This window comes from Hippocampus guttulatus, chromosome 6 (assembly GCF_054856545.1).
Source record: "Hippocampus guttulatus isolate MCC_2025c chromosome 6, RoL_Hgut_1.0, whole genome shotgun sequence".
Lineage (NCBI taxonomy): Eukaryota > Metazoa > Chordata > Actinopteri > Syngnathiformes > Syngnathidae > Hippocampus > Hippocampus guttulatus.
The window spans coordinates 20179653-20204965 of record NC_141266.1 but is presented as its reverse complement, the minus strand read 5'-3'; the positions used below and the strand labels follow the sequence as shown (position 1 = coordinate 20204965).

The 25313-nt window shown below is 45.4% G+C and overlaps 1 protein-coding gene across 2 annotated transcripts in view; it reads right to left on the bottom strand.

Moving 5' to 3' along the window:
• The window catches only part of sema6cb (semaphorin 6Cb), a 92138-nt gene that overhangs the window by 4112 nt on the left and 62713 nt on the right, over positions 1–25313 (bottom strand). The window contains exons 5-20 of one of the 2 annotated variants that reach the window (XM_086113482.1): positions 20829–20943; positions 19650–19707; positions 18221–18277; positions 18030–18131; positions 17545–17635; positions 16806–16928; positions 16635–16723; positions 15773–15990; positions 15428–15559; positions 15031–15186; positions 13494–13670; positions 12126–12263; positions 10549–10626; positions 8202–8260; positions 7494–7544; positions 5151–5291 (exon numbers count right to left, since the gene is read on the bottom strand). In XM_086113482.1, the coding sequence (XP_085969608.1) occupies positions 5151–5291; positions 7494–7544; positions 8202–8260; positions 10549–10626; positions 12126–12263; positions 13494–13670; positions 15031–15186; positions 15428–15559; positions 15773–15990; positions 16635–16723; positions 16806–16928; positions 17545–17635; positions 18030–18131; positions 18221–18277; positions 19650–19707; positions 20829–20943 (1785 nt within the window). The remainder of the gene's footprint in view (positions 1–5150; positions 5292–7493; positions 7545–8201; positions 8261–10548; positions 10627–12125; positions 12264–13493; positions 13671–15030; positions 15187–15427; positions 15560–15772; positions 15991–16634; positions 16724–16805; positions 16929–17544; positions 17636–18029; positions 18132–18220; positions 18278–19649; positions 19708–20828; positions 20944–25313) is intronic. The other variant, XM_086113483.1, reaches the window with a different exon arrangement.

The window sequence follows — 25313 nt, the reverse complement described above, 5'->3', positions numbered from 1 at the left end:
ATAAACGACCTTGGTCCACACTGCCGACCATCTGGGGTGTCATGTCTCCCCTCTACGCCGACGCCCCCAAAAGCCCACATGACACATTGGTGAGTGTGTGTGTTTGTCTCATTAGCATATGCCCCCGTGCGTGCCTGCGCGTGCGGACATGCAGGTGGTCCAAAGCAACAGAACTGCGGCTCAAATCTTTGCTGAGGAGTGAAGTCCAAATGATGTGAATGATCATAACGGGATGATGATCGTTAAGATGATGACTCATCACGCTCACTGATCAATAATGAACAATACGCAGCGGAGCTCAACTTTCATCTTTTTTTTTGGGAGGGCTGAAATGAACACTGACGAGATCGCTCGCATACACGACCGGGGGGGGGGGGGGGGGGGTGAATCTTCATTTGACAAAAATCTCTTCAAGGGCAAATTAAAAATCCACCGCTGACAAAAACGTGAACGTGTACGAATGATTCAGCGCTGTGTCCCAATATTTTCGCTCAAATAGTGAGCAAGGCGTGGCGGTGAGGAAATTAGGAGCAGACTCAAGATTATTTTTCAGAAGTGCGCAGACAAAAGTGTGCAACTCGTTTGTAACGTGTATGCGTGTGTGTGTGTGAGAGGAGAAAGTGGTCGTCATGGCAACCGTGGCAGACAACGACGTCGACTCCCAGGAGGCTTTGCAGGCCTCAAAGTGTCAGACGTCTGCTGACAGATAAAGACAGCGCAAGGAAGAGCAACATCCAAGCAAACCGCATCAGCCGTTCTTTTTTTTGTTTTTTGTGTCCTCCTTGGTCTCTTCCTCGGTCCATCGTTTGAGCGCACGCAGTCCAGGACGAGTTCCATGAATTAATTAGTCAAATGACCACAGAAGCACATTAAAATTTCATCTTTTCAGCCATCCATTAGACAGTGACAAATTGACACCGAGACGCTTGTGATCATCCCAGGAATTCGGCCGCTTCAGAGATGTGTTTCAAGTACACATGCGCGGTGTGTCGGCATACATCTACGTATGCATGAATGAATGCGTGTTTATGTTGAAGAGGAGGTTGGGGCAGAGCAAGATGTGATTGACGGGACATCACTTGAGAAAATGTTTTGAAGATGCGAGTATCAAGTATCAGCACACGTCCTCCCCGTGTCGTGGGAGGACAAACACCAATCACTGGAAATGAAAACAGACGCAGCGCTCGTCTCCCTGCTTTCCATCAACTGAGTGAAAAAAAAAACAATAACAGTAAGTCAGGGAGGTTTTCCCTCACGCTCGGTGACTCCATGTCCTTGAGAAGACGGCACCGGTTGTGCGGAAAAAGCACAAAGTGTGGCGGGACTTGACAACGGGTGGAATGATTGACAACGGCTGCATTGGGAATCGTTAACTCATTGTTGACTCCTTAATCTTAAAAACCTGAATACTTTGGAGTCAGCCAATCCTCCATTAAGCCTCTCCAGTTGGTCCAGAATGCTGCTGCTCGCCTCTCGACTGGTACTCGTAAGAGGGAGCACATAACTCCGACTCTGGCATCCCTTCACTGGCTCCCTATACATTTTTAAGATCCTATTATTTGTTTTCAAATCTTGAATGAGGGAATGACCTCCCACTGAACATTCTCTATCCTCCCCCGCAAATAATCGACGCTTCCCCGAAAGGTTCATAATTGCTGAATGATGCGACAAAATGGGCAGCAGAGCCCTCAAAAATGAGAGGATCACAAACACCATGCTTCTAGCCCATACACAATCGCGAACCCATGTTATTTGAACAACTCTATTCAGTCTTTCAAATATTCAACACAAACAAACCACCTTCACGTGAGACAATAGCATAAGCTAGCATGGGTGTTATTCAGGCTGACGTAACGTCATACACGGGCAAACCAATATGCACGCTGATACTTTACACAAATGGTCTTAAGTTGTTCGACTCAGCTTTTGGCGTCGACGCACAAGAATAAACGTAAGGGAATGCAGGCAAATTGAGATGCATTGGGAGGGAAGCAGACACATACTTTAACTTTTGAATTTGCATGAAGTGAACCACCCAAAAAAGAGAATATCTCAAACAGGTGAAAAAAAAAATTCTCTGGATGAATTAGACCAAACAACACCAAGATTCCACCAGAGGGCGCTAATGTAATGCTTCAATTGCTTTTGGCCTGAGCAGCAAATAGCGAGTAACAAAGGCTGGAGTATCGACAAATAAAAGATGGATTCCCCAAAAGAAAAAGAAAAATGAAATGGAAGTCTGACAGTAGCTTGTTAGCACTGCAATCCAACACTCCCCGACAGGAAATGGACTCACATGCCCCCGTGAGCGCTAAATAAGTATCACAACATTCGCATTGCGAGGCGGGAATGTTGTGTGAATTCCAGCAAAAAAAAAAAAAAGAAAAAAAAAGTTGAATTTCTAGTCAAGAGCTGCTCTTTTAATAAAGTCAAAAGAGTTCAGTAATTAGTGGGAGTGAATGTGAGATCAAGAGGGCGTGTAATTGTTCCGTAATGACTTCTTCATCCTGACAGCAGCGCCGCCTCAGGCTTTGTTTATGCGCACATGCAATCGCAGCGCAACGCCGCTGCGCCGCTCTAACAGCAAATCCAAACCTTTCTATTCCACACGCACGCACACACACACACAAGCCACCTTAACCGTCTCTGGCAGAAGAGAAGTTTAAGTTTCCGCATGCAAAAACTGAATTCAGGTGGAGGGGATTTCAGGAGATAATTAATGAGCTCATCCAATATCTAATTTTTAAATATAAAAGCACTTTGAGGTCGATGTAAAGACATTGATAAATCTAACGTAAATGCTGGGGTCTGACTGGCTGCTGTTCAGCGTTAGGTAGTCATGGCATCGGTCAGTTGCGTTGCCCGTCAGTTCCGTTAGTCAGTGGCAATAAGGAGTCGGTCGTGTTAGCAATCAGTCGTGTTAGCGGCGAGTTGCGACGGTGGTCGGTCACGTTAGTTAGTTGTGTTAGCCGTCAATCATGTTCATGGTCTGCTGGGTTAGGGGGTCAGCCGTGTTGGTCTATTGTGTAAGCGGTCAGTCATGTTCGCAGTCAGTTGTGATAGTGGTGTTAGCAGTGGGCCATGTTAGCTGTTGGCTGTTTTGGCGGTCAGTTGTTGGCGGTGTTAATGGTCAGTCATGCTAATTGTGTCGGCAGTTGGTCCCGTTATCGGTCGTGTTCGTGGTTTGCTGTGTGAGCAAGTCAGTTGCATTAGTCGGTCATGATAAAAATCTGTCGTATTAGTACTGTTCGCGCTAGGTCGTGTTAGTCAGTGGTGTTAGCAGTCAGTCGCATTATCGGTCAGTTGCGTAGGGGGTCAGACGCATAAGTCAGTGGTGTTAGCAGTCAGACTCGTTAGTCAGTTGTGTTAGCTGTCAATCGCGCTAGTGGTCAGTTATGTGGGCGGTCAGTTGCATTAGTCAGCGGTGTTAATAGTCAGCGAGGTTAGCAATCAGCGGGTTTAGCGGTCAGTTTTGTTGACAGTCCGTTGCGCTAGTCATGCTTCCTGTCAGTAGCGTTCGTCGTGTTAGCATTCGGCTGTTTCGGTTGTCGGTCACTTATGTTAGCGATTGTGTTGGCGGTCAGTAGTGTTCGTCGTAAGCTCACCGCTCACCACAAATCAGGGAGATGGTGCCGCCTCAGCAACCTCAAACAGAACGTGCCACATGTTGTGCTTTGCACCTTTAAATGGAGAGCACTGACAACTCATGCATGCTCTCCTTCGCATGCACACGGCCGCAAAGCAGTGCGCTTCCGGAGCAAACTTCCCAGTGGCTCGAATGGGAATATGATGCCACCAAGGAAGTTTCCTTTGCTTCGCCACAGTACACACGGAAGTCACTTTGCATGATTTCAACATGTTGACTGCAGCTTTAAAGAAGGTCGCCGGGAGGGTGGGAGGGCTGTTGGGGGCGCATGGTGGGGTCAATTTCAGTGGGGGATTTGGGATAGATGTTATGAGGAAGCAAGCGGGTCAGGCAGGGAAGACCACAGAAGGTGGGACATTGGTAGCGGGGGTGAGGTGGGATACAATCACTGTGGGCCCAGTCAGTCGCTGTTGTCAAAAAAAACAACAAAAAAACGTCTCGTGTGTAGTGTTTGAGATCCTTTTCTTGACGATGCATCATGGTCACATACCACAGAGACATCAAATCAGCTGCAGTGTTACTCAATGTCAAAGCATGCTGGCTTGTGGAAAAAAAACTCAATCTTCACTTTTTTTTTTATCTTTGTTTTGGCGGTGTGACCTAGTTCCGTCACTGCTGATTGGTCAAGTTTTTTTTCATATTTAAAAGGAATCCGGTCCATATGGACATTTGCATATTAAAGACTGGAGTCAGCGCTTCTGTGAGGAGCACGTTATGACCCGCTAAACTGATAAATATTTATAGATAAAATGAAATATTCTTCAAGTATTTGTTTGTCGGAGGCCATCTGCTGGGAGCAAATGTCCAACTTCTCTGCAGGACTTTTAGTCTATCCCGTACAATGTGTGTGTGTGTGTGTGTGTGTGTGTGTGTGTGCAAAGTCTTCTTAATTTCATCCTATTTCTTTTTCTCATTGTATGTGTTGCATCTCTTGATGCCCTTAGCGAGGATTTACGCCGCTCGGACAGCACACGTCAGCAAGAAGGTGAGGCAGGTGGCGAGGAAAACCACTTCCTTAACTTCCATCCACCCTGCTAAATCCCCCAAAAGCTGTTCTTATGACCTCCATCCACCAAGGAGACAACTTGTGCTCTATAGAGTGTGTTGTTCTAGTTTGTGCTGCTGGCATGGGTTCGCAAGCTAATGTTCGGGAGGGTACACTCTTGACATTGGTGTGCACACTGCTAGGAGACTTCTGATCGGGTCTCTCTTGCTGGTTGTGTTAGTCATGTTCGCCGTCGGTTAAGTTATTTAGTTGCGTTAATCAATTGTGCTGGCAGTCCGTTATGTTGGTCCAGCATTGTTTGCAGTCAATTGTGATAGTGATCACTTGTGTTAGCGGTCTGTTGTGTGACGATGAATTGAGTTAGTCAGCGCTGTTAGCGATCACTGGTGTGTTTAATTGCATTAGTCAGTCACTTGTGTTAGTCAGGCATATGGGACCTAGCAGCGCAAATCCCTAAGAGGTTGCAGTGCACAGAAGACGCAAGCCCCTTCCCCTTACCCTCCATCTCCACAATGATTGGCTCCGAGTCAGGTGACCCTAGTTCCCCCTCGTAGGGAGGGCCCTCCGGACCTGGACCTCTTTCAGGGTCACCTGCCTCCTTATGATTGGATGGGCCGGCGCTTGTGGGTATGGCCTTCCCTGTGGTCGCAGCGGAGGAAGGGAGAGGAGGGGGAGGGGCAACACAGTGTTTGATTAGTGACTGGTCAATCAACTTCCGGATTCGGAAGGAAAATTGCTCAAGTGCACGCCTCGTTGTGAAACGTGTACACTCATCTGTCAATCAATCAATAATAGATGATTGACATGATGAGAAAAAAAAATGTAATTAGCATGGTGACACAGGCGTTGGCAGGCTCACATTAGCGATGTCTCTAACTGACAGGAAGCTAAACAACGTGTAGAATTTTTGGTGAATTTAGAGCACGTGTGTGAGTGATCGGTTTGTTGTGCAGTCGATTGTGTTAATCGTGTGAGTGGTCAGTTGTGTTGGGGCATCGTGATGTTCGGAGTCACTCGCGCGAGTTGTGCTAGGGGTCTGTCATGGTAGCTATCAGTTACGATGGTGGTCAGCTGATTTAGTCAGTCGTGTTAGCTATCAGTTGTGTAAGTGGTCTGTCACATTAGCGGTCAGTTGCATTAGAATTCTGAAAGGATGTTAAACGATGGCACGTGGAATGTTTGTCAATTGGCAGACATATTGTCCTGCTGACACAGTGCATGCTTGATAGCATCATTAGCGCCCTCCTGTTAGCAGCGTGCTAAATGGCCCTTAAAGGGAGGAAAAAAAGCCTCCGTTTGTCATCTTCCTGGTGGAGTGCCAGATGACGGCGTCCTGCCACGTCACCATCTGTGCTCTCTCTTTGATTTATTGTGAAGGTTTTTGTTTCTATGGCAACGACGCAAAAGATGGAGGATAATCTGATTGGATATGCCGGTGGGTGTTTATCGTCCGCCTTTCTCCCTGCGGGCAACCATTGTTGAGATGACAGGAAGTGGAAGAAAAATGGCGTCCGGGGCTTAGGCGAGTGGCGGCCTCGTGCGATCCATCAGCTTTGTTAGTGTGATAAATATTTCAGCAGACAAAAGAGCGACAAGCGTGAGAGTGCATCCGGCGGGTATCAAACACTGAGCTGCATCCTAAGGGTCTCCAGCATAGTGCTAACTCCGCCAAGGAAGTGAACTTATGGAAGTCTGCTAGGCAATATTTCGTTACAATAGACATCGAGAACACAAACATTCGGGACAACTTAGGCTGACTACACATTAGGAACAGTACTACAAAATGGTAAACTCACTGCTTGTATGTGGGGCCCATGTAGTGGATATGGGGTCATTCCAAACACATCCTGGGTTGTACTAGTGGTTAGTCAATTGTGTTGGTGGTCAGTTATGTTGTTGGTTGGTGTGTCAGTGGTCATTTAGTCAGTCATTCAGTGGTCTTTGGTCAATCATGTTCGTTTACAGTCGGTCATGTCAGTCGTCGGTCAGCCATATAGGCAGTTAGGTATTAGCAGTCAAGCCACGTTCGTGGTCAGTCGGCTGTGTTGACGGGCAGTCTTCGCGGTCTGTCAATCCGGTTAATGCTCAAGGCAGTGGTGTTTAGTGGTTAGTCAGTTGTTTTAGATGTCCGTCATGCTGGCCATCAGTCGTGTTATTGGACAGTCGTGTTAGTCGTCAGTGGCCTTAGCGGTCAATCGTGTTCACGCTCAGTCAGTCAGTTAGTGATTAGTCAGTGGTCTTAGTGGTCGGTTGTATTAGCGGTTAGATGTTTGTTGGTCAGTCAAGTAGTACTAGTCTTCAGTCAGTTGTGCTAGTGGTCAGTCGTGTGTGCAGTCAATTGTGTTAGCTGTCGACCAGCCATGTTCGTGGTCAGTCAGTCTTGTTAGCAGTTAGCTACGCTAGTGCTCAGTGAGTCAGTCATGTTATCGAGGTCAGTGGTGTTAGCAACCATTCAGTCTTGTTGGCGGTCAGTCAAGAGATACAAAATGGATGCCCACAGTGTGGGTCCGCGTCTGCCAAGACAGGCTGTGACAAACGTTAACAATTTTTTCCTTCAGGGCCTCCTGGGTTGTATCGGAGCAACGGCCAGCTCGGCCGTGTCCCGATACTTCATTCCCAGCACGCCACAGGCACTGGTGAGCCAAATGAGACATGACAGGGATGGCAGTCCTCGGGGATAAAGACCATTAAAGACAAAGGCCGCCATGTTTAAGCTGTCACCGAACAGCCTGAATGAAAGATTCCGGAAGCTTCCAGGCGGCATTCAGAAGTACGGACGAGCAAGTGGTCATTTGTGGAGAGAACATGGGGGGGGGGGGGGGGTGGAATTTGTGAACTGACCGTAAGACGAGTCCAGAGGTGTGTTATGCTTGCGAGTGGTCGCCAGGATATCTGAAGATGGAAAACAAAGAAAACGTTTGGAATTAGTTTTCCCGTCAAGGATTCCCAGTCTCGACTGTGATTCATCTCCAATGAGATATCTTTGTTGTCGCCTTTGTTGTTGTTGTCTGCGTTATGCAAACGAGCGATAAAAACGGCATCCGAGAAACGCCTCACCATACCGGGGAAGATTAAAAGCACTTCCGAGAGGGGTATCACAGGAGGGGTCGGAAAAAATTGTTCGGCATTCTCCCGACACGATTGGAACATGCTTATGCTTCATGGTAATGTGTGTGTTTGGAGGGGGTGAGCAGCTATGTCGTGTCGAACCTGACATGACTGACGTTTGTTTTCCCTTTCAGCTGCCAGAAGACCCCGATGTTGTTAACGTTTTTTTTTTTTTTTAAACGTGTGCGAGCACTGGACGGATTAATTAGCATCTCGTCTGGAACGTTCTTCACGGCCGACTGACGACAAACTGATTGTCTGTCAGCTTCACGCAATTAAAAAGACAAACTTCAGGATTCAACGAGGAGATCAACATCGGCACAGCCTACAGCAGTCGACAAGTACGTGCTAACTAGCTAGCCGAGAGACAATACAGTACTGGCGACGGTAGATTCGATTGGCCTTTGTTGATGTTGTGAGAAGACAACGCGGTGGACTCACCGTGACAGGCGTTCGGATGGAGAGGAGCGGCGTTCTCCACGTCCTGCTCAAAGGCGCTTCTGGGTGGATACACAAAAAAACCCCCACTTGCGTCAGCAACTAACATTTCACGTGATATGATGCCACCTATGTCATATGTGTCACATGATGTCGGAGGTCACATGGTGCCACTCAAGTCATATGATGTCTGCTGTGTCACTGCTCAAAGATGCTTAAGCGATGCCACATGTCACCTGAGTTAGATGGTGCCACCCACATCGCATGTGATGCGTCATGTGGCATCTGTGCCGCAAGGGACCACCTACAGTATGTCACACGTCAGCTGTCTTTCATAATGCCACCTGTCACATGTCACTTATGTCATATGCGTGTAAGTCGTGTGACGCTATAATAAATCCAATGTGCTTTTGTTTGGACTCAAAGATGCTTAAATGATGCCACATGTGATGTCTGCATCTGACACATGATGCCAACAATAATGTCCGTGTCACATTATACCGCCAATGTCACCTGTTATCTTGCGATCTCGCGCACGTCACGTCACGCCACGCATGTCATATTTGCCGTCTTCGGTCTCATTTGTGTCACATGAGCTCACCTAATATCACAATTCATCTGATTCCACCTCTCTGACGTAGCATCGTTTGTGTCATGACTTCTGACCACATGGAATCATGTCATTCGCCACCGTTCATATGATTGCACGTCCTAATATAAACTCGTCATGATGTGACATAGGTGACATCAAAATAATAGGTGTATGATGTCATGTGATGCCATCACATGACATCTCATCCCGTCACATGGTCAGTCTTTCATCATTAAGGCGACGAGTAAAATTGTATTTCTACTTTCTCCTCCTCATGACTAACAACGCTGATGATGTTTGCCTGCTGAGACTGCCAGGTAGGCAATGAAGACAGAGGCACGACACCAGAACGCGCTGTCATTTTTTTGTTGAGACTTCCTGCTGTGGCTTGTGCAAAGGTAAAAGTTTCTGGACAAAACTTATTATTATTTTTTTTTTAGCTATGTACTGTGAATGAGAACAGCGTGTGCGGAACACGACAAAGAAGAGTTTTTGTCACAGTCTCAACTTGAAATCACAACCAACCCCCCTACCCCCCCCCCCACACCTCCTTACCTCCACAAAAAATGAAGAATTTGAGATTCTAGCCTCGGTGTGACATCTTTGTCACAAAAATATAGAGTAGAAAAAGAAGAGGTGAAATAAAATTATAGAAGTCATCAAGCTTGCATGGTAAATATGAGCGCCTCTTCTCAGGAAGCTGACTCCGACTTGGCGCTGTCACTCAAGTCACATGCTGTCAGTGACAATATGACACCTGTGTGCCATGTCCCATGATGCCACATGTTAAATTGGATTGGATTGGATACAACTTGATTGTCAAATGTACATACAGCACAGATGAAATTTCTATATTTCTAGCTGTGTCACATTTGCAATATACGGCATATCATGTCACCTCAGTCACATGATGTGACGTCACTTGAGGCGCGTCACCTATTTCACATGACATTGCCCAAGTCACATCCGGAACAATATGAAAACAAGTTCCCTTATGCAACTATGCAAATGGAATCCATCTATCCATCCATCCCTGCAGTATGGTGCGCAAGTGGTTAGCACGTCTGCCTCGCAGTTCTTATGCTTTGGATTTGAATTGCCGCTGCTCATTGCACATCCATGCATATTAAACAACAATAGAGCACAAAAGACATGTCGAAATCTAAATCACACTGATGCTAACCCCCCCCCCCCCCAACACCTATATCACATAGATGCCGTGCACACCTATGTCATTCACGAGAATGTGACGAGCGCCTCCTCCGTCTGAGGATCTCACAAGCGGCAAGAATGAAAACAAAAAGGATCCAAAGCAGATGTTCTGATCAAATTGACGTCGTCGTCTTTGCTGATTTTCCGACGTTTCCCAAAATTTCACCTCCTTTGTTTTCTTGGTCTGCGTTTTTCCTCTGGATTGTGGAATGCGGAGCGGAGGATCTAGCACGGTTCTACAACACCCCTGACTGTTCGCTCATTGGACGGCGGCCCGTAAATCAAAAACCTCAGCGAACCGCTCGGGAATGTTGTGTCAGAATGTCGTCTCTTTCCATCACTAAAGGGGCCTTCCATGAAATGAAGCTCACAGTGCGGAGTGGAAAATTCAGCCGGTCGCAGCTTGATGGGCAGCAAACACACAGCAAGTCCTTGACTGTCACTCAACAGTTAGTCCCGCCTTTATCAGCTGTCTGCTAACCGCGTCTTGTTTTTGACGATGTCACTGCGACATCCTAACGGCATCAACACATTGTAGAGACTTACTTGATTCCGGGTGTGGTGGCGACACACTTTCCAGTCCTCAGCCACACGCAGTAAGGGTCTCGAGAGGACAGGCAGCGTCTGCAAGGCAAGAGAGATGACCATTTTTAAGTATTAGTGTCTTCGGTGTTCCCCCCTGCGATATCACGGCTCGTCCTTTGCGGCTCCGTGATGGCATATGTATATTTTCAAGTCATCGTCGATCGGATTTTATAGTATACAGGCAAGTCTGATTTTAGCGTTGCGTGCCTTTCGTGGAGTATTACATTGTGCTAGAACTTTCCAGGTAGCACTGAGGTCTCCTGGAAGAGATGCAACATATATTAAGAGCAATAAGAAAAGGCAAAAAAGTTCCACAATTAAAATGCGAAGAAAGCAAATGTATGGTGATGAACGTATGCGTTGCTGCTCCGTGTGCATTGAAGTAGCAGTTGTTGAAAGTTGATAACTCCCGTAGCATATTTGCCAATTCCTATTAGCCCGTCTATGGCATTTCACATCATATTAGCATTAAGCTAACAAAATGAAGCTATTTGGTTTGTTTGAACGTGTGTCTAAGTTTAAGTGTTTTTTGTTAACTTGAACTGCATTTAAATCACAGATTTTTCACCTATCACTGATGGCAGTGGAACTTATCCCCTGTGGTCAATGAGGGCCACTGTATTTATGTGTGCGCGTATTACTATATATTGATTTGCCCATATATGGTATGTGCAAGACTGAGTAATACGAGTGGTGATCTGGCATTCTCAATGGACATTTAAGGAGCAAATGACGCGTGTCTCAGCTCTACAGCCAGCGCTTGCAGAGCTTAAGTAGGAATCGCTTCCATGCATTTTACCCTCCCCCCCAAATCCCATCCAAAAACACCCCTTTAGTCCCCCCCCTGCCTTGCATTTACCCCCCTCACATATATTCTCCAACACTGGCTCCTGGTCAATCAGCTGGATCCAATCTGGCAGTGAAAGTGTGAGTGCTGCCGAGACGTTTGCATGCAATGGGACTTCATCAATTCCCTGAAGGAGGAGCAATCCTTCCTCTCGCTTTACATACTCAAAGGTGGGTGGGGGGGATAAACAGGGGCTCGGAGGGGGTGACTGAGTTGAACATTCCTCCCCGAAAATAGAAAGTGACGCTGAGAATGTGGAAGGAGCAAACAGAAACAAAAACAAAGAGTCAACATCTGATAGCATTGAATTGCTTCCTTATCAGACTTGAAAGTAGTCAAACACAAGGTATTGTGTTTGACTTCAACGCTACAAAAAAAGTATTCCAGAGATGCATTATTGTTGGCGGTTGTCAAGGATTCCTCTCCATTTTAGGCCACATCATTGCTTTTACTGGGTCTTTTCCAGCAATGGCTTTCTTCTGAGTTGCTACAGTTCGGGGCTGTGTCAGTTGTATGACGTCACCGGTGTCAAGAACCCGACCCATTTAAGGCATAGCGAGGAGTTAAAGCGACATGTTTGATTTGAACATTGAACCATTCACCATTGTTGTTATTTTGTCTTTTCCACTCATGATTCTTTTCCCGCTTCCGATTGGCTACAGTATCAGGGGCACGGCGGGATGTCACTCACGTCTTGCAATCGCTGTAGTCGTCGCAGCGGCTGAGCGGTACGCGGATGACGCACCCGGAGAAGGCCACGAAGAGGGCGTGGTGGTCTCGATCGAGCTCCATTCCCAAGACCCGACGCGCCTCCCCTCTCACGTTGCATCTGGAAGTTGACACGGCAAGAAGTCTGAACAAACTTTCACGCGGCGTCGTCGGGAAATAAATGGCTTCAAGTGGTGTGCTGATGCAAAGCATTACATTTAATGGAGGGAGCGGGTTAAAAATGCACACACACACACATACGTGCGCCAACGTAACAGAAAGTAGACGATGGTAAATGAAAAACGAGAACGACATTCTGAAAGGTGGCTTCTATCTTTTCAGCTATGATGTTGAAGGAAAAAAAAATCACAGGTTACTAAAGTAACTCGAGTGAGCAAAAGAAAGAAGAGTAGTAGGAGTAGCTAAGGCAAAGCTAAACAAAAGGAAAACCATGCTTTGCTAGGAAGAAACAAACTTTGGGATAAGTGAAGCTAAGAAAAGGTTAAGAAGAAGCTACCTTAAGAAAAGGCTACGTCAAACAGAAGTTAAAAAAATAGGTAATAAAAAGCCAGGATAAGCGGAGCCTAATCTAAAATAATGCTCCCTTATGAAGAAGTCATGTGAAGAAGCTAAGCTAAGAAAAGGCTAAAAAGAATCCAAGCTAGGAAGCGTATGATAAGAAAGTAAAGACAAAAAAAAAACTACGGCGTGAAAGAAGGCAAAGTAACGGGAAAAAAAAACAATTCAGAAGAACCTAATCTAAAAACAAACTAAGGTAAGAAAAGGCGAAGATAAGAAGCTGCAATCAGAAAAAAAAGTTAAGGAAAAGCAAAGCAAATGGAAAGTCTGAGCTGAAAAGAAGGTACGAGAAGAAAAAGTCAAAAAGAACGCATGTTAAGAAGAGTTTAAAAACAAGCAAGAAATGAAGATGCAGTTAAAAGTTAAATGACCATCAATTTGATTCTTTATTCTTTGTTTTTTTTTTTACATAAAGCACAATGCGCATTTATTGTGAAATAATCGAATTGGAACATGTATTTGTTCCATATTTTGATTGTTGTTATACTTTAGAAGACATTTATGTCTGAATTTTGGGGGGGCTTGGAACGGATTAGGGCATTTACATGGAAAACACGTCTCTACTTAAAACATTTTCTAGTTAAGACATTTCTTCCAGAACCAATTTCGTAAGTTGAGGCTGGTTCAGACTTCAATATTTTAGCTAAAAAATATAAATCAACCCACATGAGAGGAAAATAATGATGAATCGAAGCTTTGAAAAATCAGTGTTAGGACTGTAAGTGACACGCAAGGAAATAAGCACAGCCAAGAAGAATGTTTCGATTGTTACCTGTTATCGTTGTAGACGCTGATGTCCTCCAGAAGAGTGGTGCTGAGCGTCTGATTGTTTCCATCGGTGCTGGTGAGAACTTTCAGAACTCGGCCGTCCTCCGAACCCAAGAAGATCACTGTGAAGTTCCTGCTGGGACCCGCAGACGTGTCCACTGCGATCTGAGTCAACTTGAACCTGCCATGACACAAAACATCCCCATCAGCAACATGGAAGAAACAAGATTAGGATTGCTCCTGTTCCCGAGATCATCTTTTGCGTCATCGAGGTTGGCAACTTGCAATTATTCTTTGTTTGTTGTTCTTAGTATCATACTCAGGTTTTGGGGATTTGTCTTGTGCTCGGAATTGGTATTGGGATTGCTTTTGTTCTGAGGATTGTTCTTATTCTTGGTGTTAGTCTTGTTCTCGTTATAGCACTTGGCATTTCTCCTGGAAATATTCTGGGATTGTTTTAGTTGTCAGCATCCTTATTCTTGAGGTCGGTCTTGAAATTGTTCTGGTGATTGTTGTAGTTCTGAGGCTTGCTCTCGCGACCTTTCCAGCGAGGGTTTTAGGGTTGTTCTCGGGATCGATCCTTTTTCTTCAGATCGTTCTGACTTCTGGGATTGTTTTTGTTCCGGGGATTATTCTTGTTGGGCTGTTCTTGTTATCTTGTTATTGTGATTATTCCCACGCTAACTTGAAGAAATCAATCATCTGACCTCCCCGCCTCACCAGCACGCCCTCGTTCACCTTCACCTGTTAATCCATCCATGTCACCACTCCATCTCGACATCGATCCCGCTTGCTCGACTCTTTTGAATATCAGCTTCTGATCTTCAATTTTCTCAAAAACCAACAGCCTGTGTTATAATCCGATGCGCATTGTTTATGGATCAATATTTTGATTTTTGGACGTAATATTTTCAAAGTTCTGTAAAGCGCTTTGTTAGAGCTGCAGCCGGTTGTGAAAGCTCAATGTAAACAAAGCTGTATTATATTGTATTCGCTTTAGCATAGCTTTATCTAGTGGATGCATAACACAACTGCAGTCACTATCGTAGCTTCTATTCTATGCGCCTTATAATGCGGTGCGCCCGATATATGAAAACAGTTTTAAAATAGGCCATTCATTGAATAATAATAATAATTGAATAACCCTTATTCAATTACATTTTTTTGTCTATTGCCTCATTGTCTGTTTTATCTAAAATCATCCCCTAACCATAACCATCTCTCATTGTAACTTTACAACTTTTTTTGTGCGCCCAAAAACAGTACCACTTTTTCGAGAAATAACACTATTTCCAGAAAAAAATCGTACATTATCAGAGTAAAGTTGCATTTTTTTTAGCTGCGGTTGTTAAAGCCTCAAATTTTCAGCTTTTCAATTCCTATGACATTTATAGGTACGATCGGGTAGTTATTTTTAATTGCCCCCTTCAGACAAAATAATTCTGTCCCCAATACATGTGAGATGCTGTCAATCACGTTGATGCTTCAAGTGCATGAAATACGTGTAAGAACTTCCACGGTTGTTCTGGGCCTGTGCGTACCTGCTGGTGGTCCTGGTGAAGAGTGGCCTGTTATTGGCGGAAGGCACGGCCTCATCCATGAGCGGGTAGGACTTGATGAATGTCAGCATTTCGTCGGGGAAAGCGGTGGATGACTTCAGGTCAGCAGCTGAACCTTCGCCGGCGCAGCAGCCGGGCCTTGGGCAACAACAGAGCATGGACAGGGGAAGCTAAGCTAATTTAAAAGGATACTGTGCTGAGGAGAAGCTAAGTTAAGAAATCATTAAAAAGAGGAATCTAAGGTGTAAAGAAACAAAGTCACTAGAGGATGAGGAGGCTAAGCTGAAAAGATGCTAAGCTAAGAAAAAGCGAGGGAACGAAGAAAAAGCTAAGTGTAGAGGCTAAGGTGAGAAGACGCTAAGCTAAGAAGTAGCATCACCTTGGTTTGGGGACCTGCTCATCGGGGACGGGCGTCCAGGCCGCCTCGCTGTTCTTCTGCTCCTTGAACTTCCCGCTAAAGGCCTTCTCGATGTCATCCATGTAGAAGGCGCACACGGCCGAGCCGGTGATGCTGCAGGTAGACCACCGAGAGACCAGGGTGTGAGACCAGTCGCCGTGCAAATAACAAGATATCTGAACTGGTCATCAGTCAATAACAGGGCACATAGAGACAAAGAGTCACAATTCAGCTGGCTTCTACGCCGGTTGACTTTTGGAAAGAGAAATGTGTGTGTGTGTGGGGGGCGGGGGGGGTACACCATGGACAAGTCGCCGTGGTACTGACCTGTTTGCCTGTGTAGTGAAGACACCGAGCACGGCGGGCCGGCGGTTGATCTGCAGCACGTTAGTGAGCGACTGCAGCACGTCGAAGTAGAAGAAGGAGTCTCCGGGCACAGAGCAGTTGAGGCGGGCCTTCAGGAAGGATGTCCAGTAGCGCTCCAGAACCCGAGGCGAACCGCCGTTGTCGTTCTTGCACACGCGCGCTACTCTGGAGAAAACCACCTAAGCGGCACCGGAGAGCCAAGACACGCTATGTTAAGAAAAAAAAATACTTTTTTAATATCTTGTGTACAAATAGTTAGGCGTCTGGTGTGCCTGCCTGATGTGTGAAATTAAACGACCAACTCATATTTTGGTTAGCTGGCCCATTTCTGAAAATGGGTCTGCGAGCGAGACACTCAATATTGCACCACTGTGATCTAACTATGCAGCTAAATTACATAATCCCTCCCCAAATTCAGGTTCTTCTATCAATGACAATTTCAGCGAGGCTGGACAAACCTCCACGGCAAAAAAAAAACGGCTTTGAAGAACTGTTAGCAAAGATTAGCTAAGCGTGTTAGTGGAATTGACTTCTCATGACAAGATTGTAATCTTGTTTGGCAAAGCGGTCAAAGTGGGGGATATGTGTGCTTGGCCATACCATGCGCCACACTGCTACATGAATTGACAAGCGCATTTCGGTGGCTTGGTGATTAAATACTGCTGCGATGACAACATTTAATCACTATGAGTACTCGCATTAAGTGAGATAACATTATTAGCTTCTTAATGACACTCGACTGCTGGGTGGAATTGTTGGATGGGTATTTGTGTTTGTCGAGGTCATGCGACACGTTACGAGACAATTTTGGCGAGGGTCTCACCTTGCCCAGTGACGTGTACTCCACAGCGATCTCGCTGAAGAAGAAGTACACAAAGTTGCCGTACTCGATGGCGTGCAGGAAGTGAGGCTCTGGTGTCGCGGAAAGGACATGCATGACTCCGCTGATCAAGGCGGGGGGGAGAAACCAGCAACAGCGACACCATGAGCTCACCTCGCAGCCATTTTGAATCGTACTTGACAGTCCGCAGTACGGGGCGACTCTCGCCCAAGCTGCGGTAAATCACCGCGTCGCTCGCCAAGAAGTCAGTCATGGTTGCTGAGTAGAAGTCACCACCTGGGAGACAAGACAAAACATAATACAGTGGTACCTCTACTTACAAACGTCTCTTCATACGACATTTTCAAGTTACGAAACGCATCAACAGGAAAATACTGCCTCTTTTTACGAAAGAAATTTCAAGATACGAAAGGTAAAATTACAGTATGGGCTGCTAATCACAGCTCAGAGTTTCTCAAACGCAACATACTTATAGCTGCTCTGCCATTGGCTATTAGCGAGCATCATCCGGGCATCCCATTGGCGAAGAGGGACCACTTACCGTTTCTGTCTACGCGTACGATAAATAGATAGATATGTGTTTCTGCAGTGTCCTCATCATTCAGCCCTCAGATGCTCTTTAGTCTCGTATTTACATTGCAAAAACAACAACTACCGCTCAGTGCCGTGATGCCATCTATGCCAATCAGTGACATAACAGTCCTCAGGTGCCGTGATTGGTCAAAACCAAAGTTTGGTAGGCGTGCCCAATCAGAGCAACATATTGTACGCAATGTCCAGCTTTTCATGAGCAGATCACATCGGAGCAGTCCCAGGTCGGTACTTTGAGTGATTCACGTACCAGTCTGGGTCTTTCCAGGTTAAGACCAGCGTGCTTGTCAATATAACGCACCTGCAAAAAGCCCGACGTTGGACTGATGCGACTCGAAGGGACAACGAGCCTGACCGACCATCTCCTCGCCGTCCTGCTCCAAAGTCGACATCTGATGACACAATATGACAAAAACTGACTCTGTACATACCTTTTACATTGCTACTTTCAACGGGACATACTGCACACTGCTCCAAAAAGTTAAATGATTCATTTTTTGGGGTAAAATTTCAGGATGAACCTCCGGAGCTCTTTAAACTTTACAGGTGAATTTAAGTTGACTATTACTAAACTTCTGAAAGCATAAAGTATGTCTCTTCAATGTTTCAGTTTCGGGTAATTCTCACAACAATTTCACATCAAAAGTCTCTTTTAAATACTATTCGTATTGTTTTGTGTTTTTTGTTATTGTAAAGTGTCCTTGGGTGTCTTGAAAGGAGCTTATAAATAAAATGTATTATTATTATTATTATTCATCTTATTTTCATATGATGACATGGTGGTACCTTGTAGTTGCGACATGTGGGGTTGAAGGCGTTAGTACCGCACGCAAACAGCGTCTCGTCGTTGCGGGGCACCAAAACTTTGATGTAATTGTAACATTCATCCTGGCGGGGATTAAAAAAAATACAATAAATCGCCATCAGTGCATGCGCGCAAGAGTGTGTGCACGCGAGAGGGCGCATGGGATACTTACGCTGTTCTTCCCTCGCACCGTGCACTTGTCCACATCCTTCGTCTTCCACGTCAGCTTCTGGGGAAATAAACAACACGTCAAATTTGAGAGGGAAAAGCGAGGAAGCTAAGATGAGAAGAAGCCAAGCTAAGATGAAGCTAAAAAGAAAAAAAAAAAAAGTTAAGGAGAGAAGAGACTTGACTAAGGAGATGCTAAGAGGCAGCTAAGCTAAGCCGCAAAGGTGAAGCTTAGCTAATAAGATGCTGAGAAGACTAAAACTAAAAAGATAAGGAGTCACTCAGTTGAAAAGGTGCGAGCAAAAAGCTGAGCTCAGATGAAGTTAAACAAAGAAACGTGATGAAACTCAGCTGGGAAGAAGCCACGGTAAGACGAAGCGAAGCTAAGAAGAGGCTACTCACAAAGAAACAAAACTGAAATCATTAAAAGAGGAAGCCAAGAAAAGGAGAAAAGATGAAGCTGAGCGAGAAAGTATGTGAGAGACAAAAGAGGCAAGGATAAAGATGACCAGCTGACGTTGATCCACTGTGTTATAATGATGCCACAGCAATGAGGTCATTAACTGTGAACGAGTAGTGTCCCAAGACTACATTTGGACTGACGAGTGACGTCTTTAGTTCACTCCAAATCTACAAAAAATACTGTGGAGTGGCGAGGGAGTAGGAAATGACTGAATGATCCCAACCACAGCCTATGACAGGAGTCATACTCGCGCCATCTCGCATCCTCTGATTTTTTTACACACACACTACACGACAGCACGAGACGCCACAAAACACAAACAACCACACACCGACCAAATATGACTTCACACACAATACATGGTCTCATCACACACAAGCCAAGGAAACAAAACACACACCAGTAGAGACGCACACCACATGCCAAGACATTACAAACCAAAACAACCACAACACGGAAGACAACATAAACACGAAACACACCAAAAAAACAAAAGACACACCCCAAACAACACGACCCTCAACCCAACACACGTCAAGACAAAATCCCAAGCCAACACCCTGCGACACAAGTCACAACAAAACAAATCAGCACAACGTACCACACAACCCAACAGCCCACATAAACGTTTCACACAGGAGCATCAGGAGATGGATTAGTTCTGCCTAACATTAGGCACACGTGCGCGTGCGATCAGGCAGACTAATCGGTGGCGGCATCCATCTTGCCTGCTCATCTCAATACATGAACGTAGCGGCGGCGGGCCGCTCGCCGCGTTTTATTTAAGTCCAATCATGTTTGACAAATGAGGCCGGTTTCCTGGGCGGCGCGGGGCTCCGAGCCGATTGGATCGGTGATTGGAAAACACTTGAATTCTCCCGTGGCGGAATAACGAGACGCTGACGTTGCCGCCTGATCGAGAAAACAAGTGCGGCGGGATCACGCGACGACGCGCGGCGACCGCTCTTACCTGCTGTGGGAAGATTTGCTCCGAGGACGTCGCCAGATTGATGGCAAAAACGTGATCCCTGGAAGGAGGAGGAGACGCTAACTGTTAGCCTAGCACAGAATATAGATACTTCATTCATTCATTCATCTTCCGAACCGCTTTATCCTCACTAGGGTTGCGGGGGGAGCTGGAGCACATCCCAGCTGCCTTCGGGCAGTAGGCGGGGGACACCCCGAATTGGTTGCCAGCCAATCGCAGGGCACACAGAGACAAACAACCATGCACGCACACACTCACACCTAGGGACAATTTAGAGTGTTCAATCAGCCTGCCACGCATGTTTTTGGAATGTGGGAGGAAACCGGAGGACCCGGAGAAAACCCACGCAGGCCCGGGGAGAACATGCAAACTCCACACAGGGAGGCCAGAGCTGGAATTGAACCTGGTACCCCTGCACTGTGAAGTTGACGTGCTAACCACTGGACTACCGGGCCGACTACTTCTTTCATCTACAAGGGAAATTTCACTGTTCTCGGAGTATCGACAATGAAAACAAAATGGCAAAGCAGGCATGCTCTATTATTCATATGAAAAAAAACATGCACGCTCTTGGTGCCTCAGGGTCCGTCATGAACCTATTTAAGTCGGGCCGCCATGAGCCAAGGTGAGGTGGCCCCGTCAGAGCCAGTCCTGACCCCCATACACTTATAATCATTGCTTCTCATTACGGTTAACGACGCTTGTAGAGCAGTTGTACAAAAGCGATATCACATGAGAGGTTGTGAAGTGTTACCGCATATCATCACGACCTCTGGCGTGATAAATGCTTCGTTAAACAATGCTGTGCTAATGTTGTTGGTGTCATTTCAAAAGAGAAAAATGATTTGAGGAATGTGGGTGACGAGCATGGCCGCGAAACAAAATAAACTCGCGAGTCAGGGTACATATGTATGACTAAGCTAAATATGTAATCAGATATTTAATAGGAAAGAGTAATTGTTATCTTGGTGGGGGGGGGGGGTTCAAAATGATGACATACTCGCATTTTCGATGCAGCAATCTGTAAGCAAAGTGGGACATTAGGGAACATGAGCCAACACCTGGGAACAATTTGTGATGAGGAAATCTGATCCGACGACGAGAGACTTTGCCCATGACTAAGTGATTCCACCCCCACACCCCCCAAAAGGGTGGACTGACCGTGCGGCAACATAGAGCATGTGGTTGATCCTCAGCATCCTCTGGAAGTCCAGACCCAGACGCTCTGTGTCATTGTCCTCCATCAAGCCTTGGAAACTGGGGAACAAGTAGGAAGCTGCGGCGGGACCCAAAAAAAAAAAAAAGTCATCAAAATTAAAACAACACACACACACACACACATGATTTTGACTTATTGTCAAAACAACAATCTGGAATTAAGGAACACGAGGACAGATCCTGGAAGTTGTGTGCACAATTTGAAAATGAGGAAGATTCTAGAAAATGATTCTCGATTTTCCAAGTGCATTTGTTAAACAACAAAGATGAGTTTCAATAAAAGGAAGAGGGAGAAGAAGATGGCAGAGAAGATGATTGGGGGGGGGGGGTTTGGATTGGATTGGTTAGCTCATAATTAAAAAAGGGGGGGAAAATTCTGGAGAGAGAAGAAAAAAAGCCAAAGAAAAAGATGACGACTGACTTTTGAGGAAGACTAAAGACCAAATGGTAACAAAAACGTAGAAAAGTTGGAGAACAAGTAAGAGGAAGATGATTAGGAAAAAGAAAAAAAAAGATGAAAGTGACAAAGAAGAAGGCACACAAAGACGAAGAAGAATAAGAAGATGACGACCGAGAAGTCAAGGAACCCGACGAAGATGACGAAAAAGCCCAAGCCGAGAATTAATTACAGCGTCGAGAAAGAGGACTAAAAAGAAAAAACAAACAAACACAAAGCTGACTGGAAACCAAGAGGACAAAGAAAAACACAGAGGAAAAAGAAGAACAAAAATCAAGGCGACGAAGAACAGGACAACGATTGCAATTGTGTTGCTTTTTAGAAACCAAAAGAAAATTCTCAAACAAGAGGAAGGGGGAAGATAAATAAGAACACATGTACAGTACTTGACTTATTCCCAGGGCAGCATGTTAGGATGTCGTGTTCAATTTTTAGCATCAAGAGGACAAACGTGTCCTGGAACTTGCGGACACATTTCCTGCGTGTGTTTAAGGCAGGAAAGAGGAAGCGCCTAAAGTACCAAAGGTTCCGGACGTTCCCATCCGAGCTGAGCGGCTCCATAAAAGGAACACAACGGAATGAACGCAAATGATTGTCCCAGTAGGGATTCAGTTCAAATGCTCGTCTGGAATCGACTGCGGAAAGATTGAAGTCATTCCAAGCCCCGGACCCTAACCCATCGAGTGTCCCCCCCCCCCCCCCCCCACCCGGGGCTTTTTGAATCCGGGATTTTAATCCCTCCTGAGTCCTTTTCCTGAACGTGCGATGCCACTCCGACTGATCAAAGCACAACAAACATGAGAAGCGCAACTTTACTTCTTCATTTGCATGATGAGAAAGAGCAATTAGGAGAACCGAAAGTCATCATGTTTGCTTTTGGGGAAATTCTTTACTCATTTGAGCAGCTCTGGCTACGGCGCATTCATTTCCTGACGTCAGGACATTGGAAGAGTTGATTTGAAGGGCTAGGCAAAATGGCCTGAAAATAAAATGACAAAAATTGGAACTGCGACGTGGCACACGATGAAAATGAACTCAAAATGGTGCCAGTAGAACAAATTCTAAAGTCTACAAAAAAAAAATGGCTGGGAATTTATAGAAAAATGCATCCAAAAAAAAAATGGGGAGAAGCTTCATCATGCAACAAGACAAAAAAAATAAAAAATACATCGCCAACAATGAAAGACTTCAGTCGGAGGAAAAGTGGAAAATCTGAGACAAGTCAAGTCTTCCTGGAGAAGAGACAGAAGGGAGTAACCCTTTAGAAACAAACAGGAACTGATCGTGGCTGCAGTAAAGTCCTGGAAAAGCATTTCAAACGAAGAATGTAGCAGTCTGGTTAAGTCAATGGCTTGCAGGCTTGATGCCGTTCTTGATAAAAGGTTTATGCAAGCGCATATTAAATGTTCCTCACTTGAAGGTAATTTAATAATGTCCGTTTCAATGGCTTTTGCCCTCTTGAAAAGTGGATGACTTTAAACCAAAGTCGCTTTGCCCTGAGTTGCTTAACGCATCTAAATGTAAACACCACGAAATAAAAGCTGGTATTCTGAATTTTTGCCTCATCTTCATCTTTTGATCTGAAACAAAAATGTCTCCAATATCAAACCAAAACAAAGGAATTGACCTTGCCAATCCCTTTTGGAGGGAACTGTAACACTATATATTGTGTTTGCAAAAAATACTACATTTAGAATTTCGTATGGCCCTTTGGCTAGGAAGCAAAGCGTGGAGAATTGAAGTCGCCGTGCAGTCAGTGAAGAGGGCGCTCGGTCGCTACCAATTTAAACATCCACGCTCTCCTTCTCCGCGCCCGTTCCGTCCTCTTTGGGGCCATCCGCTTCTTCTTCCTTGACAATTGCGCCATTCGGTTTTGACGTTGGAGCATTGTGAAGAGCTTTGGTTGCGCAACTGCTTGGTGTGATTCGCTAGCTGTAGCATGGAGGCTAATTTCTGTTAGCTTGTCAATGCGTTTCACGGGATGTTAGCATTAAGCTAACAGATATCCGAAATTACACGGCTTGATTGTGCATTTTGGTGTTAAAATGTTTAGTTCATGAGCTGCCGCATGTTTCAACAAGTGCTCGAACGGTGTGGAAGGAGTAAAAGAAGAAAAACAACGTTTTTTTGTATTGCTTCTCCATAATTGCAGCTTTTCACCTGTGGCGGGTGGGTCTATTTCCCTTCACTTTAAGTGGGCAGCACTGATTCTACTATTGTAAACTAGCTTCTCTCGCTTCACAGCCATTTTTTCAGGTGCAGGCGGTGCATGTCAAGTAAAATAAAGGTCTTAACAAACACTCAAATTGCCCAATAGCATCAATTAAACTCCCAGGCTTGTTTGGGCGTAAAGCTCCTCATATCCATATTTGTAATTATTCCTTCAATTCCTTTCCCTCCAAGTAGACAAATCTACTGAGCAGCCCAAACACTGCCTCTCTGACTCTTAAGTGACTCCGTGAGCACTTTTATGGACTCCATATCGGGCGGACCCGGTGTAACGGCGTCACCCGCCGGACCCTCAGCTAACAAATGGCTGTCATTACGCCGGCCGCCTCTATTAGTGCCGACACGGCTACTTCCGCTAATGGCTGGCCCTCGCCTCCACGAAGATCCATTAGAGCGCCCGGAATGACATCCCTCACCCATCCATTAGGTCCCGTCACTTCCTCGCGCGGTGATGGGGGTCCGATGACCAAAGGTTTTGAGGGACGGTCACACATGTTCAGCATCTTCTTGTGCCTCCTTCCAGCTTAACATTCAGTGGTCGAAATTGAATATATACTAAAATAATGCATGAATACAATTTAAGACAAATCCCAAAAAATTGCAAATGGATTGCGGGGAATGAGTTGAATTTTTGAAATGGCGAATGGGAGACTTGAAGTTGGAATGCCTGTCACAATTACTGTGCTTCAGGTCACTTTGAATGGTGCGACATTTATTGGCATCATCTGCACTGTCATTGTATTCTAAATAACAGACTACTGGTCACTGTATGTTGGGCTTGATGAATCTCCGGATGGTTTGCACAGCTGTGATTGGTCGGCAGTACGGCACAAATGGTATCATCGCGTAGAGACGCTCTCCACTTATGTGTCACGTCTTCCGTACAGTGGTACGCAACCCTAACCCCTCCACCCCCCCCCCCAAAAAAAATTGCGAGTGTATTCATAAATGCCAAATCACTAGGACATGGGGGTCCACAATTTCCAAAATTATGTAATATGTCCAAAAATCCGATCCATTCAAGGACGAGGAATTCAAACAAGTCAGCTTCTCATATGGGTTTCAATTGGCCAGAAGCGGCCTCGATACAGCCACAAAGTAAAATGTGAAGTCAACAGCATATTTAATGGTTCAAAACGAGGAAGTGAGGTTGACACAAATGGCCAGCGCAGAGCTCAGAGGGTCATGGAGGTCAGCCGTGGTTTTTGTTTACGTTTGACTGTGATGCTCTGTGGTTTTCACATTGTCAGAGCCAAATGGAATACGTGAGAATTTACAAGAGTCTTGAAATGCAATGTGAGCCGAAATCATCATCATTAGTCACAGCCCCCACCATGCGCGCATACACATACAGTCTCAGAAGCTGGTTTTATTATTAGGCAATGTTTATTTACAACTTGAGGTGATAAAGGTCACATGTTATTTATTTATTTTTTGGGGGAAAGCAACTGACAGGAAGACAAAGAAAATGTGAGAGCATCCTCTTCCGTTGTGGTGTGTTGTTGCGGGGGTCAATGTTGCTAATAATAAAAACTAAATAGGCTACATGTCATGCGTGGATGTCTCAGTACTGTACATGTGTGGTATGTGCACGTGTCTCTTTGCACATCCGCGTCGTCTTGAACACGTGCACATTTGCGAAATGGGTGTTTCCGTTCTGTGCTGTCGTGCGTTCGCATTCATGAGTCTGTTTGTGTGTATGTGCGAATTTGCATGAGTGTTTATGAGTGTTAAGCCTTTCT